The sequence below is a fragment of the Protomyctophum bolini genome (assembly GCF_963924005.1).
Source record: "Protomyctophum bolini genome assembly, chromosome: 18".
Taxonomy (NCBI): Eukaryota; Metazoa; Chordata; class Actinopteri; order Myctophiformes; family Myctophidae; genus Protomyctophum; species Protomyctophum bolini.
Window position 1 is genome coordinate 15,563,749 of NC_137879.1, and position 19,056 is coordinate 15,582,804.

Below are 19,056 nucleotides of genomic sequence, written 5' to 3' on the forward strand. Positions count from 1 at the left end.
TAGCATGAACCCCTTTTCTCGAAAAAGCTGGCAGTGCCCAAATTTCTTTACGAAACCACCTTGCATACCTTTCATTTTGTGTCACATTTATCGATAAACACACCTGTATTCATAATGTAACGCTAAAACGGATTCAACTACAGAGACTACTCTTGCAAGGCATTTTGGGAGATGTAGGCTACAGTAAAACCTCTGAATGGCTAAACAAATGCTAAATTCTTGATGACATTACTCATAGCCTTGGAAGTGTGCCAAGTCTGCTTGCGCCTATGAGCTATCAACTGGACACTGGTAGGTTTTAATCCAGGCTAAATCCTCCAGGGTGCCCCAGTGCAGGTAGATGATGGAGCAGGTGACCATCACATGCATTATCTGGTGGCTGTTGCCCCAGTTGTCGAATTTGCCCGGGCTGAAGCGTTCGGGTATCTGGATGATGTTCACCAGTCCCCCGACCACAGCCAGCGAGTCCATGATGATGAAGAGCCGCAAAGAGTTTGGGCTGCCCACACCGCTGCCGTACACACGGAACATGAAGAGGCTGAAGCGGAACAAGGCCTGCCAGAGAAAGGCTTGCAGACGCAGGATGTTGGTGTGGGCCGTGGTGGCACAGTAGATGCCATAGGCGGACACCAGGATGTAGGCAATCAAGGCTGCCTGCTGCACCTCTGGGTAGCAGAGAAGGGTGATGTAGATGATGGGAAGTGCGCCTGGGGACAGAAGAGAAGATGAGGTCACACGTGTGGGCGGGGATACTGCGACTATGTCAGAATATTGATTGATGGAGCACTAACAGATGGCTGACCCTCGAATTGACTGCATGGAAGGATGATGGAGCTCCAAAGCATAAATGGATCTGATCGAGGCAGTACAAATTACATGGGCATTTTGAGGCTCCATCACGGTTGGTGCACCTACCAAGGGTGTTGACCAGGCAAACCCCAAACATATCCAGAGAGAGCAGGTTGTCGTAGACATGTTCTCCGCCCTCGTGGTTCATGAAGATATGGTAGAGGACTGAACCCACAGTGGGGGCAAGGCAGGCCAGGTAGTGTACCACACAGATCCAGTAGCTCTCCACATCTGACCAGGGGATGCTGAAAGGCAGCAACACCAGGAAAAGGAAGAATGGAATTCCTGGAAAGGACGAAAAAGTATTACCACCTTAAACCTATATAGGCCTACTCTGTTGTATGTCCAGTAGCTCAGTGATACTCAACCTGTGGCCCGCGGGCCACATCAGGCCCGCGGGACCATTGGCCCACCAATGAAAATCTAAAAAAAAGAAGAAAAAAAAATCTGGAAAATGAAATAAAAATAAAAAAATCTGAATGAAGTTATCTTTAATTACATTATTATAAGTAATAAGTTGTACTATTACTCGAACGAAAATAAAAGCTTGGGGGGGGGGGGGGGAGATGCAATGCAAATGAAAGACATATACTGTGTATCCCTATTCCCTGACATAATTTTATAGCTAAACGGACAGAATTCTATTTTATTTGAATGATGAAACCCAGCTGCCATTAATAGTTGGAAATGGAAATTGCGGAAATGGAAATTGCGGAAATTGTAATTGCGGAAATGGTGCAAATGGAAATTGCGGAAATTGCGGAAATGCGGAAATGGAAATTGCGGAAATTGTGGAAATGGTAATTGCGGAAATTGCAGAAATGGTGGAAATGGAAATTGCGGAAATTGCGGAAATGGAAATTGCGGAAATTGCGGAAATGGAAATTGCGGAAATTGCTCTTCACTTATAGCTATCTATTTTCAGGTAGATTGTTTTATTTTACTCAGTCAGCCATATCACTACTCATTTTTTTTCATGAAAAAGGTCATAGCTGGGTAATCTATTTTCAGGCAAATTGTGTTTATTGTATTTTATTTTACTCAGCCATAACAATTTATTTTCTGTTAACCAACTTGCTGGCTGGCAGGCAGGCAGACAGCTACTCATAGACAGGCAGACAGACAGACAGCTACTCATGGAGAATTGGACAGGCAGGCAGTCAGACAGACAGCTACTCATAGACAGGCAGACAGACAGCTACTCATGGACAATTGGACAGGCAGGCAGACAGCTACTCATGGACAATTGGACAGGCAGGAAGGCAGACAGCTACTCATGGACAATTGGACAGGCAGGAAGGCAGACAGCTACTCATAGACAGACAGACAGCTACTCATAGACAATTGGGCAGGCAGGCAGACAGCTACTCATAGACAGACAGCTACTCATGGACAATTGGACAGGCAGGAAGGCAGACAGCTACTCATAGACAGGCAGACAGACAGCTACTCATGGACAATTAGGCAGGCAGACAGCTACTCATAGACAGGCAGACAGACAGCTACTCATGGACAATTAGGCAGGCAGGCAGACAGCTACTCAGACAGGCAGACAGACAGCTACTCATGGACAATTGGACAGGCAGGCAGACAGACAGCTACTCATAGACAGGCAGGCAGACAGCTACTCATAGACAGGCAGACAGTAAGACAGCTACTCATTGACAGACAGACAAATAACTACTCATGGACAGACAGACAGACAGGCAGGCAGGCAGGCAGGCAGGCAGGCAGGCAGGCAAAGAGCTACTCATGTTATGGAAACAGCTCTTTGTGTTTATGCAAGAAAATGTAACACATTTATTTATTTACATATTGTGTGCATGCACATTGTACTTTGATACATTTTGCGAAAATAAAGCAATTGAAAGAGAGAAGTTATCAAGTATCATTAATGTCGTAATTTTATCTACTGGCCCCTGGCCCCTTGCCATTTTTGTAATGTGGCCCACAGGTAAATCTATTTGAGTATCCCTGAGTAGCTGATCGACAAGTTCACTAGTATGTGATCCCCCATGTAATGTTTGCCTATTATGCCCAGAATAGGGGTGCTAAGAATCATGTGGTTAAAGTCCTTAAGAAAACATTAATCCAGAATCAGCTTATTCTGAAATGATGCAGAAATTGACATCTGATTAATTACCTAATACATTTTTATCACATCCTGAAGGCCTAGTGGTTGTACTGGAACCAACTCTGTAATTAATATCCAGTTCTTCCCCAGTAAGATTGTCAGTCTTAATAGATTTATAGGATAGAGAGGACAGAGAATGCCTTTTCAAGTTCAAGGGTGTACACATAGCAGTTCATGTACAATTAATGTTCCAAAATCACCAACTTTGGCAGTCTTGGTTCAATTAGAAGCGACTGGCAAATACTTCATAACACATCCTTTCCAATTCAGCTCACTTTTCTAGGCCTACTGCTCTTCTGTTCAATGTCATGTGCCTCGTCTCTCACAGCTGTTGCTGAAGAAGATGGATCAGCAATTTACTCTTACTCTTGAAACGTGCCAGTCACCTGCACATCCCTTTAAGATCCAGTTAACAGTGGGATATTTCCAGGACAGGGATTCCCGTGGCAGATTACAGTTAATCCTCCACATCCTTAGTCTCTTTATGCAGCCTTATGCTTGTAAACTATCAAGTGAGAGTAGGGCATCATGTCACCTGCTTTGCATGCAACTCCACATTACCGTTTATTTTTTTTAATTTGGTATTATTCGAGATTCTTCATTTTAACTGTCCATTGCAGCATGTCTTGGCCATAATCCTTCGGTATTGTGACATGTAGCCTACTTTAAAAGAGTCTGTTGGAATGCACAGTGCACACATTTAATATTAACCAGGCGAATTGAAATGCATTCACGAATATTTAATATTTGAAGTATATCATTGTCGATAATATTCTGATATCATATATTCTGACAAAAAATGCCTAATAAAAACAGTATTAAAAAAAAAATGTAGTGAGAATTGACTCCCAAGGCAAACGATAGCAGTTGAAGTACAGGCAATGCAAAGTAAATTGATGCACTTACCATGTGTGTAAATGTTCCCCAGCTCATTGTGCATATAGAAGAGGCTTTTGAGGCACTCGTCGGCATTGGAGATCGGCCGATAACCCGTTAGAACATATCGGTTGAACTGGAGGTGTGAAGGTGTCTTTTCCAAAACTAGCAGCCGTGGTCCTTTAAAAGCACCCATAGCAACTTCTCCAGCCCAATGTATTCTGAAGACTACAGTTCATCAGTTGACACTTCTGTTTGCATCATCATTAGTGGCCCCACTCAGGAATGTAATGAAGAATAGCAACACACTCCCGGCTTGTGAAAACCATCACTGGGACAGGTGCCGATCCAAGCTGGCGACCTGTTGAGCTGGCCTGAGTGGCATGCTTCCTCTTGAGCCAATAAGCAGACAGCCTGTTATTCCTAGGGATAAAGCTGGGGTAATCCTCACAAGAAAGCACTGTGCCGTGCTGCCACAACTTCACTGTCCTGGCCACTAAGTTACACATACACATTCCTACAGTATTTCCCTTATGTGGTTATTCTAGAAGATGGTACACAAACTACACATGTATGTTGCTCAAGCATTACTATATCTGTGGTGCGGTCAGCATAATCTTATTACCTAAATTAGTTTACAGAAATCAGGTGAATGGTGAACAGAAGAGATGAATAGTGAAGCACCAAAAAAATCTGGTCACATTTCATGTTTTCATTATAAATATTTATTACCATGCATACCCATTATCATGTCAGCATGGCATATTAAAGAAAGAAAGAAAAAAAAAGACAAAACAAAAAACATTTGACAGTGGTAAGATTCCCCATATGGTTTTATTAATTCAAAAACTGTCTAAAAATTGACAGGCACTTGCCACAGGTAGTAAAAAAAATACATTATTTCCCATGCAAAATAAATTAGACTGAATTTGAGATTACAAAACCATGTTGACTGGACAATATGAGGCAAACTGACTGATTCAATCAACGCATTGTAGATTTGCAGACGACAATCTCTAAAAAGCAAGTCTCTTGCACACCTAAAGGCGACAGATGCGGTAGGAGAATGCCAAGCGAGGGCCCGACGCACTGAAAAAGGAAAAAACTCCCATGCAGTCTTCAAATGCAGTTAAAAGGCTTTAATGGGAAATCACAACGTTTCGGTCTATAAGACTTTCATCTTATGTCCTTAAAGCCTTTTAACTGCATTTTAACTTTTGAAGACATTTTTCCCTTCTTCAGACGACAATCTCTAAAACAGTCCTTTCCATGAACTGTGACCAGTAAGTACAGAAGAAAGAGGTAAAACAAACAGAGGGGTGGTGGGGGGGTAAATTTTCGATCTATATGTACCTGTTTAACTTTGTTTTATGTGTAACTGCGAATTAAGCCAATCTACAAGCTACAATAATAAAAAATCTGATGCAAAAACAATTACCGGTATACACTGACACACACACACACACACACACACACACACACACACACACGTTAACAAAAACAGCTGTAGGAAATGTTTGGGTCATTGAAGACCGAAGAAAAGACTGTCAGAAATACAACAACTACAGGAGAAATTCAAAATACTAAATTAGAAATAATAATATACAACAGAAAAGTGAGAAAAAAAATATAGTTTAAGATGAATCCGCTCACTGGCCACCGTCAACAGAATCAACCTACAGTATATGAAAAAAGATAATATATTCAGGTTGAGAAAGACGGTTGAATATATCTGTTATACCACAATGAAAATGATAAATATAATTTGTGAACCAGCCTGTTCTTACCTTGGTAACCACCGTTTCCAAGGAAGCCACTCAAATCATATTTGCCGTCTTTTCCTCCTGCAATAAATAAAATGTATCAAACATACACCAGTACACCACACTCTTTGATCAGCATTCAAGATAAAAAATGTAGGCATATTCTATAATGGAAACAGTCCTGTGTTACTTGCATTGATTAAGCTACACATGAAGCAAGCTCACATCCAGTTCCAACAAATATGAACAATTTAGTGCACAAAACAAACTAAAAATCACCTCGCTTACAGTGGTATGTAATTACTTGTCAGCATAGTAAGCCTAAATAGCTAGCAATAAGGTTGAAGCTAGCAGGTGTTTAAATAGGTTCAGTATGAATTTGTATCATATTATCTTTAGTTACATTCTTAACAAACCCACTTCTATGGTCACTGGGCTCTTTGTGAAGACTCTGTTATATCTAAATTATATCTATCTTCTTATGACCTTGCCAAACTAATTATTATAATTTGCGAGAAGACGTGGTGGTAAATACAGTTTTTAATTAGTCGACCCATTCCAGCCCAAACTAAATCAACTTAATGTAAAATATATTGTATATTGGTGTAATCTGTACTGTAATGGTGTACTGTACATGCATCCCATAATCGGGTACAGGTGCAGGACAAAACCCCTAATCCAAACAGAAAAAACTGTCCGCACACTGAATTAAGCTTCGTTATGCATGCATACAATTTATAAACGTTATTGCTGCATTGTCAGCATACCGATACTTTACTTTGTGTGTCCCCATTCCCGCCTCTAGAACTACCTCCTAATCTGATTTGTCTTTGCCTCAGATCTACGCCTTTACCTCTCCACGACTTGCTGTGCGGGTGAAAGTGCAGCTTGAGGTGCTGCTGAATGTGTATCTGCCGTGGTGATTCGTGCGGATGATGCTGCGGGTGCTGTGGTTCTGGCAGGTGCTGCGGCTGCTGTGGCAGGAAGCTGTCGGGCTGCTCGGGCAGCAAAAGCGAGGCTTGTGTTTGCGCGGCAGGTTCCGGCGCCAGGGAGAGGCTGGCAGTGGCGAAAGCCTCGGGCAAGTCCTCTAGACCTGCTACAGGGCCCACATCAGGAGGGAAAGAGGGCACCACGGGCACATGGGAAGGGAAGGCCAGAGACGGGCTGAGCGTGGGAGCTGGAAAGGCAACGACTACAGGAAGGAAAGAAAAGATAGGGGAAGTATATGGACATTATGCAGGCAGGACAGAGACAGAGGAGGACGGTTGCCATTGTAAGCTTTTGCAGCTTCATTATTGCCATGTGCAATATTAAAATCTGTGGTAAACCTAACTCTGGAACGTACAAGTGGATTAAAGTGTGTGTGAGTGTGACTGGCGGCAAGAGATGCAGAACACATGAACTGAATGCAGGATCCAACATAGACTACGGTATATCTATACTGGATATATTGCATCATGCACATAATTAAAATTAAATGTGGAACTGGTGTTCCTGTTACCTTCAGGCTGCACGTGTCCGTTTATGTAACCACCATTATCTGGAAAACAACATAAACCAAATGTACTGTAGCAAAAACACAAAAATGCCTGAAAGTATGCTATTTTAACACAGGATAAATATGCTCAGGCAGATACGAACCATAATTATCGCCTTCCACTGCAGTGGCAGGATTTGGGACTTCTGCTAAGAGACCAGAAATACAACTTTGAATGGGAAATACAGGTGTGGGTTTGTGCAGTAAATTAATTGATTATGTGGACTCTACATGTTTGACAGGGCACACGGCACGCACCATATGATTTTACAGCTGTCTCTGGCTCAAGAGGTAGAGGGTCATAGGACAGACCTGCTAACTCTGAGGAGGAAAAGAGATGGAAATGTAAAAGACAAAACAAATGTGACATTGAATTAGAGAATGTTGCAACGCTGCATGTCAATACTGTGAAGTAAGGACATGATGCTGACATGCTGTATTGTCCAGTAAATCTGCCTTGTGTATACAATACTAACAGAGAACTGTTAGTCTAAAACTGATGTTATAGATATACAGACTTATTACCATATTGGCCTGCAGGTATTTCCCCAGTGATAGAGCCAAGGGGTTGTGACTCATAAGCTCCTGGGTTACCTAAAGTGAAGAAAAAAACAAGACAAGGCTGTAAAATAAGCACCAGATGCCAGTTTGAAGACTTAATGAGGACCTAAATATCATTGCTCTCGGGCAGAAGCCTTGTATCTCCATATTTAACTTTTTGAACAATATGAGAATGAAAGTGACAGCAAATGAAATAAGCACCATATTTCCCTGCAGACTTAGCCTCTCCGCCAAGGCTAAGGGTTTCTGGTGAATAGGGAGGTTCAGGCTCATATGGCATTCCCCCCAGACCTGGGGAAACAAACAAAACAAACAATGAAAATGGCATACTGTACTGCAAGCATACAGTATACAGTATGTCAGCATTCCACTACCTACAGTATTTACTGTAGGCATGGACTACCCAAAATAAAGAACAGCAGGATACACTATGCTGTGTAGTATGCAAACAAAACACACAGCAAGGAATGTCGTCCCTGATGTTCTTACACAGAGCAACTACAAGGTACAAAATGTGACAAAGTACAAGTACAGTATAGTTTAGTATGCAGAGACTTACCCCCAATCCAACCCTTGATGCTGAGTGCCAAGCAGGGACGCATTGGGTAACCTTTTTATAACCCAAATTCCAATACCCCAAATCTCTGCCACTCACTCACACTCGGTCACTCCAGCATGGTGGTGTTACGGTGAAATTGGTGAACTGCTGAAATATGTGACAATCGTGTAGACTACACGATGTCAGTGTCCGAATGTAAATGGTAAATGGTAAATGGTGCATTTATATAGCGCCTTTATCCAAGGCGCTTTACATAGATTGTGCATTACATTCACCCATTCATACACCGATGGCAGCGGAAACCATGCAAGGCACCAACTAGCACATCGGGAGCAATTAGGGGTTCAGTGTCTTGCTCAAGGACACTTCGACAGTAACTCTGGGGGAGCCCGGGTTCGAACTGGCAACCTTGCGGTTCCCATCCAGGCACTCTACCCCTGAGCCACCGCCGCCCCCATGCATTATGCTCTAACCACTACACTAGAATGGTCACATATTTCGGCAGGTCACCAATTTCACCATAATTTTGCCATGCTGGAGTGACTCTAACCACATGCAGTACATGTTGTGTTTACCATAGTTTCCTGCAGATTTATCATGGCCAAGTCCAAGGGGTTGAGCTTCATAAGGTGATCCTCCATAACCTATGGGAGAGGTGGTAGAGGATGAAAGGTTATAGTCATGATCATTAAATAATACAATGTAGCACTTAATACAGACAGAGAAAGACAGAGTCTACTATTGTATTCACCATATTTTCCCGCTGCTTTTCCATGGTTGCCAACAGTAAGAGGTTGCCCACCATAGCCGGGGAGTGTGCCATAGCCTGTGAAGACATGTCATTGATTGAATGCCGATACCAAAACTAATGTTTTTGGTCCAATATCCAAAATATCCAAATAACTTGATAAGATTTTTGACTGGAGTAATGAGAATTTACTACGATCTGATTTGTGGGTTTCATTGTTTGTTACTTGTAACTGTGGGTTGATTCACCGCTTTCATGCAAACTCATTCTGTTGATTGATTGATTGATTGATTGAAGTATTTATTAACACACTGGAGAATTACAGTACATTTCAAGCACAACTCAATACAAAACTGTTAACTGTGGACGACACCATAAAGCATTACACTTGTTTACAATAGGGTCCACCATGTTCAATTCATCATAACATTTAGAGACATACAAATATACACTTCTATATAGCCAAGTTAAGACAACAACAGGAAATCATCATAGAGGAGGTAGAAAGTGAAAGTGTGTACCTTTCTTGATCAAACTCACCATATTTTCCAGGTGCAGGTTCCGATCCAGTTCCATGGCCACCTGCAAGTAGATTGAATTAACATCCATTCACCGTTATGCTCAATATAGTAATTACATTTCTAATGCTAATAATTAATAACACAGCCATGGGTGTGGTTATGTATCCCACTGAAGCCAGCCATATTAAAAGATACACTGTATATACAGTATCTCTTCAGGATCTTTCAACACTTTTTTTTATTGTATGTTTTTCAATTTAGCTAAGTAAATAACAGAGCAAGTCACTTGAATTTTATATAATTCTACACTTCAATCAATATTATCCAGACAGTAAATGGATCATCTTGACGATTCTTGAGCCTAATCAACCATGAAGCTCTTACACATGTCAAACATTGCTAAATAGCCCAGCTTTAAGATAATGAAGTGAGTGACCAGCTCAAGGTTTGTCCTTATCTCTCTTTTTCTTAATGAATGTTTATTGATAGTTAGGCAAAAACCAAAAATAAAATAAAAAAAGGTCATGAGGTCATAGTCATTTAGCGATATACGCACCAGATTTACCAGGTGATTTGCTATCACCACCAGGCCCATAGGGGCTTCCACCATGCCCTGGACATGAAAGAATAACATCGTTGGACATGTATGTGCAACAAACAAACATACGGTACATTCATCCATATTACATGGTTTGCATGAGTGCATACACTCATTCTACTTTGGCTTCATTTCAGTGCATGTCATTATCAACCTGCTGATGCAATGTACATACGTTAATAGATCTTTTTCTTTATACAAGGAACACTCTAGGTCGTCTAGGAAGACTAAAAGACATTATACAATAGATATATGGACATACCATACTTTCCTCCACCATTAGATCCCATAGAGAGAGGTTGGCCACCAAATGGCATTCCACCAATGCCTGAGTCAGGGCAAAATAATTCATGGTAACAAACAAAAAGAAAGACTAATGTTAACTTGCAAAAACGAACTTGCTTCAATGGACTAAAGCTTTATTATGACAGAACTCAAAGCAAAGCAAAGCAGCACTGTGATAATTGGGATATTCCTGACTTGTCGTTTTTTTCTGTTTAAAAGAGCCATATTTGTGTAGTGACATAATGCTATGTCTAATAGACTGAGTATTCGCTCACCATATTTGGTTTGAGATTTCTCTGGGCCCATGCCAAGGGGTTGTCCACCATAAGGCAATGCACCCAGACCTGTAAAAGCACATACAATACTGTATGTTACATTTCATCATACAGTACACACCAAACTCCATCCACCACCTCTTAAACAGTAAAATCCAAATGTGTCATTTTTTAACTGAGAGTGTAGAATTTTAACCAAATAGACCTGCGAGGGTTCTGAATATTTTACTGTGTATTAGACAGTATTGTACCAAACAAATCCTAGAGATAAACTATTACGTACCACCATACATGCTGCCTGATTTTCCATCAGGACCAAGGCCAGCAGGCTGAGGCTCAAACTGGCTTCCTGTGTGACAATACAGAGTAATGATATATTTATCATCATTATAATGATATTAACATAGGCTTTGCGTACACCCAAAGACAAATAAAATGGTGCTCTACTGTAACTTGCAAGAGTTTTCAAGCCAGTAGATAGTGAGAGATTGCCCTAAGAGAAAATACAGCCAAAATCTTCATGTTCATCCCTGTTTTAACCATTTAGTGACATGGTGTAATGACATGGCCTCACCATCTAGTCCAGCAGAAACAATCGGTGCTCCGTTGTAAGGAAGCTGTCCAGCTGCAGCTGTAGAGCAAACAGCATGTGAGATTATTAGTATTAACCACTTTCAACCTGGCATCCCTAATCATATTATTTTCCATTCCAAACATAGCTACATTTACCTACAAGATCAAGACATACGTGTTAAATGTTGTGAGCTCATAGATCATAGAGCTCACTCACAGAAGCTCATTTTTTAAACTATAAAATACGGCGTGAAGCACTTTTAAATTAAATCAAGAAAAATCTTTATGCTGGTGATGTAAAAGAAAACACAGGTCAAGAAAGTTATGAAAAATCTCTCTCTATATATAAATTAAAAAAAGAGAAAAACCTTCCAAGGAAGGGACTGCACACTCCAGGGAACAGAGACGGACAACTTACTGCATCAACTTATTTATTAGCACTAAATTAGAATTTAGTGCATGAGGTAAATTGCTGATACTGCATCAAAGTCTCACCATATTTGCCATGTGTTGGTAGAGGTGCACCTCCGTATCCGCCAGCACCAAGCTCACCTGTGAAAACATCAACCACATGATGAAGGCCACCATGACGTGGTGATGGTGACATTGACAGTGCTGGACATTGTACGTTTTATGAACTTCATGAGTCCTGCATCTCCTAGCCTGCTTGAAAGAAGCTTCTATGATAATGTACCTGATTTGCCACCAACACCAGGTCCACCTTGGGTAAGACCTTGGGAAGAACAGAAAAATGACTTTTGTTGAATCAAACAGATCAATTCAGCATTACTTTGTCCAATTACATTTATTCTAAAATAGCTTTGTGGGGGTACAATTTGCCAATAGCCACTGCTTTTTCCCCCATACATCTACGTACTTGCATAGTCGGGCTGTACACCAGCATTGTAGCCATTCCCATAGCCTGCATAAAGATGAAGTACAATCAGTCACAATGTTTATAACACTGGGATGAGATAATCCATGTCTTCTAAACATTTACCTGATTTTGGCTTGCCTGTCTCACCCTGGGCAACTTGGCCTGACAACAAGGGTAATAATAGTAAACAAGTTGAAATATATGATATATAATAATTCATAACTAAATTCTAAATAAATGCACAAAGTTTAAATCTAAATGTCTGACTCTTACCGTTTCCACCTCTGTAGGGGTTTCCATTTCCATATCCAGCCCCAAGGTAAGCTCCTTGTCCTTGTCCATAGCCTGAGAAAAACATTAAATGATCAGAAAACTATTAACATTTTTGGAAGAGGAACTGGACTGCCTCTAGCTCTTCGTATTAAGTGCACTATACTATAGTGCACCTATAGACCCTATAGACCCTAGCCTATAGTAACTATAGTCTGAAATGGGCATCCACCCGTCTAGACCAGAAATCACTCTGGCTGGGACAGGCTATAGGAAAGGTAACCATAGGTTGAAACTGTGGGGAAACATTTCTTACCGTGTTGTTTAGGCATGCCTCCATATGGATGTCCATGGGCTGCAGAGTGAAAAGCAAACACTTGAGGTTGATGATCAGCTTTGTTGTTTTTTTGTCAAGGCATCAAGACTATTAAAACGACACATTTAGAGCATGTTCAGAGCATATTTATCACTGTTCAGAGCATTATTTACCCGCTCCAGCCCCATATCTGTTGCCATATCCAGGCACATAACCTCCTGCTCCAGGTCCATAACCTATGGAGTAAACAAAACATTAATAGACATATTGTACGAGCATGTGCATTCAGGTAATAATATTAGTAGGTTATATGGAAAATGTCCACAAAATAAAAAAATAAATCTGTATTAATCTTAATGTGATTTTTGGAATATTGTTGATTATTAGCCATAAAGGTTTATGTGGATGACAATAATCAAATGTAACCTAATGTATATAAAGTGAGCTATACATTTCACATTAAGCTTCAGCACTTTTTTAAACGTATTTAGTTATCCAACCTGGTTGGGAAGGCTTCGTCCCTCCATTCTGATATCCTGCTACACCTGTACTTGCACCATAACCTAACCAATTACAAGTTACAATCAATGTAAAGATTAGTTATTTGTATTTTGTTTTTTAAATAGCTCAAATAACCAACACATCGTGATGAGTGGGCTGAAATACATTCAACTGAACTTTAAACACTGATGAATATGGAATATTGAGATATATATTCACCATTTGGTTTTCCACCATATCCATTTGGAACCCCTGCTCCTGCACCATAACCTAATTAAAAAGCAAAGCACCATCTTAGTTAGTGACATGAGGAGTAACTACTAAAGTATGGCCTGACCTAACAGCACAATTATCACAAAATATATTACATACAATACACCAGGCTACAAATACATGAACTTAAGTACACAAGAACATGTATGTATGTTTACCTTTGGTATTAGTGCTAGCTGATAGACCATCTCCTGTACCATACCCTTAAACAGCAATATTCAAAGAGATCAGAAAACATTGACAATTAGTCTCATGCACATTTTCAACATCTATTTTGACCCACCCTGTATTTTTCTTTAGTTTTTTGTTAGTCTTTTCTCCCCAATTTAGTAGTTGCCAATTCCCCCGCTGTCACTGTGCCAACTGCAGTGCCAACCCCTACTTGTTGGCCTTAGGGAGGGAGTATGTCTCCTCGGATACATATCACAGGCAGACCCTTCTTTCCACCTGACAGTGAAGCGTTTCACTGGGAGGGCATAACACGTAGGGAGGAACCCGCTATCCCTCCCAGTTAGGTACCAGACAAACCTCTAGGTCGTTACTAGTGCACTGCAAAAAGTAAACACCCTCCCCTGACAGCTTCTCACTTGTAAACACAGCCAATTGTGTAGCCCCCCCAATCTCTCTGGTGTAAATTTACCCACGTGTCACTCAGACACCACTAACTACCCACCCCATTTTGTCATTAGTTAGTGATCGCACAAATGTAGTTCATTATGCCTATGGCTACAGTAGTTCTCAACATGATGTACTGTACTGTGTATTAAAATATTATCATATGACCAATTTTCTGCCCCTTTCCATCAGTCAGTAAAGTACAATTTGTATTTCCAATTATTTGAAAGTGAGAAAGTATTTGAAATCTGTGTACTTTGTGTGGCAAGACAACATTGTTGAGAACCACTGTTTTAAATCATTATTGTAGGCTACTTATATTAACAATTAACATGAGTTAAACAATTATATTCGTGGTACATACTGTACAGTCAAACTGTAATGTATGAAGGGATGTGAAAACAGGCCAAAGGTAATATAGGTCATGCACTAAGGCAAAGGACACTGTAAGAAAAGGAATTTACTGTGTAGAGGGGAATAAATAGAGGTTAACCATCCACTAATAAACATGCCAAAAGAAAGTATTGAAAGAAATCAAGGAAATCAAACACATTCAAATATACAAGAAAGAACCTGTTAAGAATAATCTAAGCATACAGTGAATGTCTAAACTAGATCGTAGCATGCCATGCACATACTGTTTAAGACCATTGAAGTTATGATGATCACTCAGTACATGGCTGTAGAAAGCCATCCTGATGATGCACCCATATTTAAAACGTTAAACTCTGAGTTTACCAGGTCTGGGTATTTTCACCCATTGCCCATTTGGTACTCCTGAAGGTCCACAGTCTAGTTAAAAAGATGCATTACAAATACTATTCAAGTGTTCAAAGTAAAGAAAACACAAACACATCATAGCACAATATAAATGAACACACATAAAATAAATGGACCTAACTCAACCAGTTTAAGGATGGAAGTTGACCATTGTGTGGTGGTCTCGTTATAGTTAAATGATTGAGTTTCCACCCTTTATGGCTTACTTTAGGCAATTTAGCTTTAGCAATATTTTCAAAGTTGACCACAAAGCTCAGAAACACAAGGAATTACCTGAAAATGTATCGACATTAAATGGTGTATTGTGGGATTTCCAGCAATAATACTCATGGCCACAGTGGAATATCACAATAATGCTCACTTGGGATCTGGGTAAAGGGTTTTCTATAAGGGCATCTATATACACATCCTTGATGTGTACAGTAGTTGCATTGCATTTGCTTCACTATAATGGCAGTGAAATCGTGAAGATATAGCTCCATTTAAAAGAGTGATACTGCATTACTGTTATAGAAGGGCTATCACATTTAAAAGGCAAGAACATTTATAGAGGTTTGGGTTGTGTAGTCCAGTAATTGATCATTAAAAAAAAATTCATTGACCTACACTGTACGGTGAAAGAGCTATAAAGCCACTATTTTAGCCCATAAACAAATACAAACAAAGATGATTCACACAATATAGAACATCACAAAGCCCATTACTGTTTTTTTTTGTTTTTTTAATAAAAATCTCAACTTCCTGTTGAATTTCCGGATCCACGGATCCAGTCCGTGTTTTCTTCCCTATAAATATAGCAAAGTCAAGAGGAAGCTGATTTAAAAAAACAGTAGCCTACTTGTTCTGTGATGTTCTATCTTGTCTGAATCAGATTTGCTTGCTTTAATTTTACCGGCTAAAAGGTCTACGTATGTACGTCTGTAATCCACGTAACTCGAAAACCGTTCGGCCCACCGACTTCAAATTTGACACATGCGTTCCAGAGCCAGCACAAAAGACCCTGCCCAGGCTCTGGACTGATCACCCCTAGATCTCCATATATGGAGCTGGCCTAAATAATAACTCGGTGGTGCATACATTTCAAACTTGCATCGTTCCCAATAGGCACCGCTCTAGTATTTTGAATGATCAATTTCTATTCTAATCAACATTGATGCAACCATTTTTTTTATTTCTTGCCCTTGCATTTGGAGTTACATCATGGCAAGTTAACTACACAACCCAAACCTCCACCAACTTCTTCTTGCCCTTTAAAAAAGAGAAGCATGACATCAAACCACTGCTGAACCACCGAATCCCTGCACTATGTCTGGACTTAAAGGTAAAGTGTGTGTTTACCGGGTTTGGCTGATTTAGCTCCCTGTCCATTGGTGCTGGCAGCTCCCTCTACTCCAACATTCTCTGAGGGTCATAAATGCAAACTTAAACTTAATTTATACTCCATCACTTGCTGGCAAATCAGTTCTTGTCAAAAAGCGACACCATTATACTCTGATATATAAATTAGGCATTACAATTAAGTGCTTCTTGGAAATGTGTTATTTTCCTCAACTCTTCCTCCACCAAGCTGTTCTCCAACAACATTAAACTAAACAACGAAACCAATATGAATTAATTGCTAATATACAACATAATTTAAAAACACCACATGTCCTTTAAATTATAATAAACACAAACCAAATATATATATATATATATATATATATATATATATATTTGATATATGATCAGAGTAGTAGGCTAATGCTGACATTTCAGAATAGCCATACTGGATTTGAATAATAAATCAATATAGGCCAATGTAATACTCAACTCCAACCTCATAGCAATGATGAGAAAATAAATACCCGAATCAAATTCAACTAGGGATGTTTTGATTACTTATCCTGTTCTATAGATGTCAGGTTTCAACAGGAAACATTAGTAAAACACAACATAATAGGCGGTGGTAATTTGAAAAACACCAAACAGAGCATGCAGTCTAGTAGCAACTCAAGAGTTGCAATAATACAAAGACACAAGCTAATATTAATACTACAGTGAACACTGGCTAGGATTCACTCAATAGTGTACTGCAGTATATCTGTAGAAGGATGCTCTTCACCAAATATCAAGGTAATATGAATGATATTGCCAATATTTAAGTAATATTCAAATACAACTTAACCATACCCATAGAGACTGATTCCAAATAAACACCTTGATTTCATGAAGCGGTGAATGAATTAAAGAAAACCCAACTGCGCATACCACAGGCAGATTGTCTTGAATCCTAGTCATTGAAATAACCTTAAGTGAGACAGTCAAACCAAAGTGTCCATCAGTGTCATCAGTAAACATACACATGAGACAAACAAAAGGACCTACTGTACCCAATATGTGTACAGTACATGGAAAATCATGCAATGGTGCTACGTATCTGACACATGTGACGACAACACCATCATAAAATACACTTGAACACACACATATCAAGGTTCAGTTTACCAGGATGACCAACGTCAGATTCCTGTGCCCCAGTTCCCAATACGGGAACAGCTTTGACACCAGGTCTGTCAGGGTCTACATCGGGTTGGCTTCTGATGCTCGCCTCTTCTGGTGACAATTCTGGCGCTCCCTTGATTAGTGTCACTTTGGGAGTGATGTATCCCACGCTTTTAGCTGCCATCGTTTCAGGTACAGGGACATCTTTGGTGTCCAGGGGTCCACTACTTTCAGGGGCCTGTGGCTTAGGGCCAATGACCCCGTCACCTGTGTTGCCTACTCCAAAAGCAATGTCTGCCTCTGTACTTTTTTGCTCAGGGACAGCACTTCCTGTGACATAACCTAAAGGCCATAACTTTCATCAACATCAATGTGGATTTTGTACAACTTCGATAAACGCCACATCATATTTTAAAAATAAATCTGAAAAAACTAACTGACATTGCACAAACATTGTTTTGGTTCACATACATGTTAATTCAAATGCAGCTTAAAGACAATATCATGAAGAGTGACCAATTCAGAAATTATGTATCTTCAAACGTTTTGTTGATATCTCTCACAATCATGCAAATTCATGCACTGAGAGGCCAGTGGCTAGATCTCACATTCAGAATGTATAGATTTTAAATTGTATTAACAGCATGCAATGTCAATGAAGTTACTACCAATCCAATAAATAAACAAAAACAAATAAAAATAGCAAACTAGTGGTGTGCATACAGTAGTTGAGCCGCGAAAGCTTTCAAATTACTCCTACATTGAATAGTTCTTGAATTTATATGACAATGTAATTTATCTTCTTGACCTTGAATCACCAAATTATTATTTAAATTATTTCATATAGAGTAGAGTGAAATTGCATGGCCTTGTGTTGTGATGACAATGTTTCGCAAATGCCTTTGCAGCTCAGCTAAAAACACTAACAGAACATGCATTACAAGTTACAACAGACAGACTTGCAATGAACAAGACAAAACATGAGCACTAACACAGCCAACTAATGACACAGTCACAGCTAGTGGCTTCAAACAGGCTATTGCAGCTAGAATCTAGTAGGCTACTCAAGTTAAAGCTACAATCCAGGAGTTATTTTAATGAATAAGATATGTATATTAGAAGATGTTGCTACAATAGAACTTCCTCTTAGAAATTTAGACCCTGGGAGACATACATGGACAATGTCAAAAAGATTGTTGCAGATGGGGCACTGGACTGGACACTACAGCCAGATTTGGACAGCATTGCAACATAATTGTAAGAGACAATGGACAGAAACTTACGGATTGTAGCTTTAACATTTTTACTCACACAAAATACTATGATCGGGTTAAGCTGTTCTCTTAATGCTCCCAAAAATTCATGTAAAGGCCAAAACTTCTGATAGAGATGAAGATTAGATGTAGTTCAGATGTAGTTGCATGACAATTATCTGAGATGTTTAAGAGAACAGGCTTTAAACTGATTGAATTTGAATACGGAGATTTACCAAGACCCTCTAAGAGCCAGTCGGACATATGTCCATTGGGCACCACAGCTTCATCACCACCTGAAGACCACAAAGTGACCTCAAAATATTCGATTCACTGCCCATGAACATGAAACCAGATTATGCACAATAGTCCATCCTTCAGTGACGGCATATTAATAAATATACCACC

General features: G+C 39.9%; 2 protein-coding genes across 2 annotated transcripts in view; both read right to left on the reverse strand.

Moving 5' to 3' along the window:
- Nucleotides 1-267: 267 nt before the first annotated feature.
- On the reverse strand, nucleotides 268-4,055 carry paqr4b (progestin and adipoQ receptor family member IVb; the record flags this gene model as incomplete). Its single annotated transcript, XM_080790001.1, has 3 exons — nucleotides 268-707; nucleotides 916-1,134; nucleotides 3,890-4,055. 3 exons carry the CDS (start codon nucleotides 4,053-4,055, stop codon nucleotides 268-270), a joined length of 825 nt encoding a protein of 274 aa, XP_080646127.1.
- A 1,344-nt stretch (nucleotides 4,056-5,399) lies between these two features.
- cmn (calymmin) overlaps nucleotides 5,400-19,056 on the reverse strand; it is a gene marked incomplete at its 5' end in the record, with an annotated part of 35,993 nt that continues 22,336 nt past the window's right edge. The window contains 27 exons of the mRNA XM_080790002.1: nucleotides 5,400-5,535; nucleotides 5,647-5,703; nucleotides 6,476-6,814; nucleotides 7,124-7,162; nucleotides 7,264-7,308; nucleotides 7,418-7,480; nucleotides 7,685-7,753; nucleotides 7,922-8,011; nucleotides 8,855-8,923; nucleotides 9,031-9,105; nucleotides 9,568-9,609; nucleotides 10,105-10,161; nucleotides 10,409-10,474; nucleotides 10,707-10,775; nucleotides 10,990-11,055; nucleotides 11,281-11,337; nucleotides 11,775-11,831; nucleotides 11,974-12,012; nucleotides 12,157-12,201; nucleotides 12,280-12,318; nucleotides 12,430-12,501; nucleotides 12,743-12,781; nucleotides 12,916-12,978; nucleotides 13,243-13,305; nucleotides 13,463-13,513; nucleotides 13,675-13,719; nucleotides 16,250-16,312. Of these exons, the coding sequence (XP_080646128.1) occupies nucleotides 5,531-5,535; nucleotides 5,647-5,703; nucleotides 6,476-6,814; nucleotides 7,124-7,162; nucleotides 7,264-7,308; nucleotides 7,418-7,480; nucleotides 7,685-7,753; nucleotides 7,922-8,011; nucleotides 8,855-8,923; nucleotides 9,031-9,105; nucleotides 9,568-9,609; nucleotides 10,105-10,161; nucleotides 10,409-10,474; nucleotides 10,707-10,775; nucleotides 10,990-11,055; nucleotides 11,281-11,337; nucleotides 11,775-11,831; nucleotides 11,974-12,012; nucleotides 12,157-12,201; nucleotides 12,280-12,318; nucleotides 12,430-12,501; nucleotides 12,743-12,781; nucleotides 12,916-12,978; nucleotides 13,243-13,305; nucleotides 13,463-13,513; nucleotides 13,675-13,719; nucleotides 16,250-16,312 (1,784 nt within the window). The 3' untranslated portion in view covers nucleotides 5,400-5,530. The remainder of the gene's footprint in view (nucleotides 5,536-5,646; nucleotides 5,704-6,475; nucleotides 6,815-7,123; nucleotides 7,163-7,263; nucleotides 7,309-7,417; nucleotides 7,481-7,684; nucleotides 7,754-7,921; nucleotides 8,012-8,854; nucleotides 8,924-9,030; nucleotides 9,106-9,567; nucleotides 9,610-10,104; nucleotides 10,162-10,408; nucleotides 10,475-10,706; nucleotides 10,776-10,989; nucleotides 11,056-11,280; nucleotides 11,338-11,774; nucleotides 11,832-11,973; nucleotides 12,013-12,156; nucleotides 12,202-12,279; nucleotides 12,319-12,429; nucleotides 12,502-12,742; nucleotides 12,782-12,915; nucleotides 12,979-13,242; nucleotides 13,306-13,462; nucleotides 13,514-13,674; nucleotides 13,720-16,249; nucleotides 16,313-19,056) is intronic.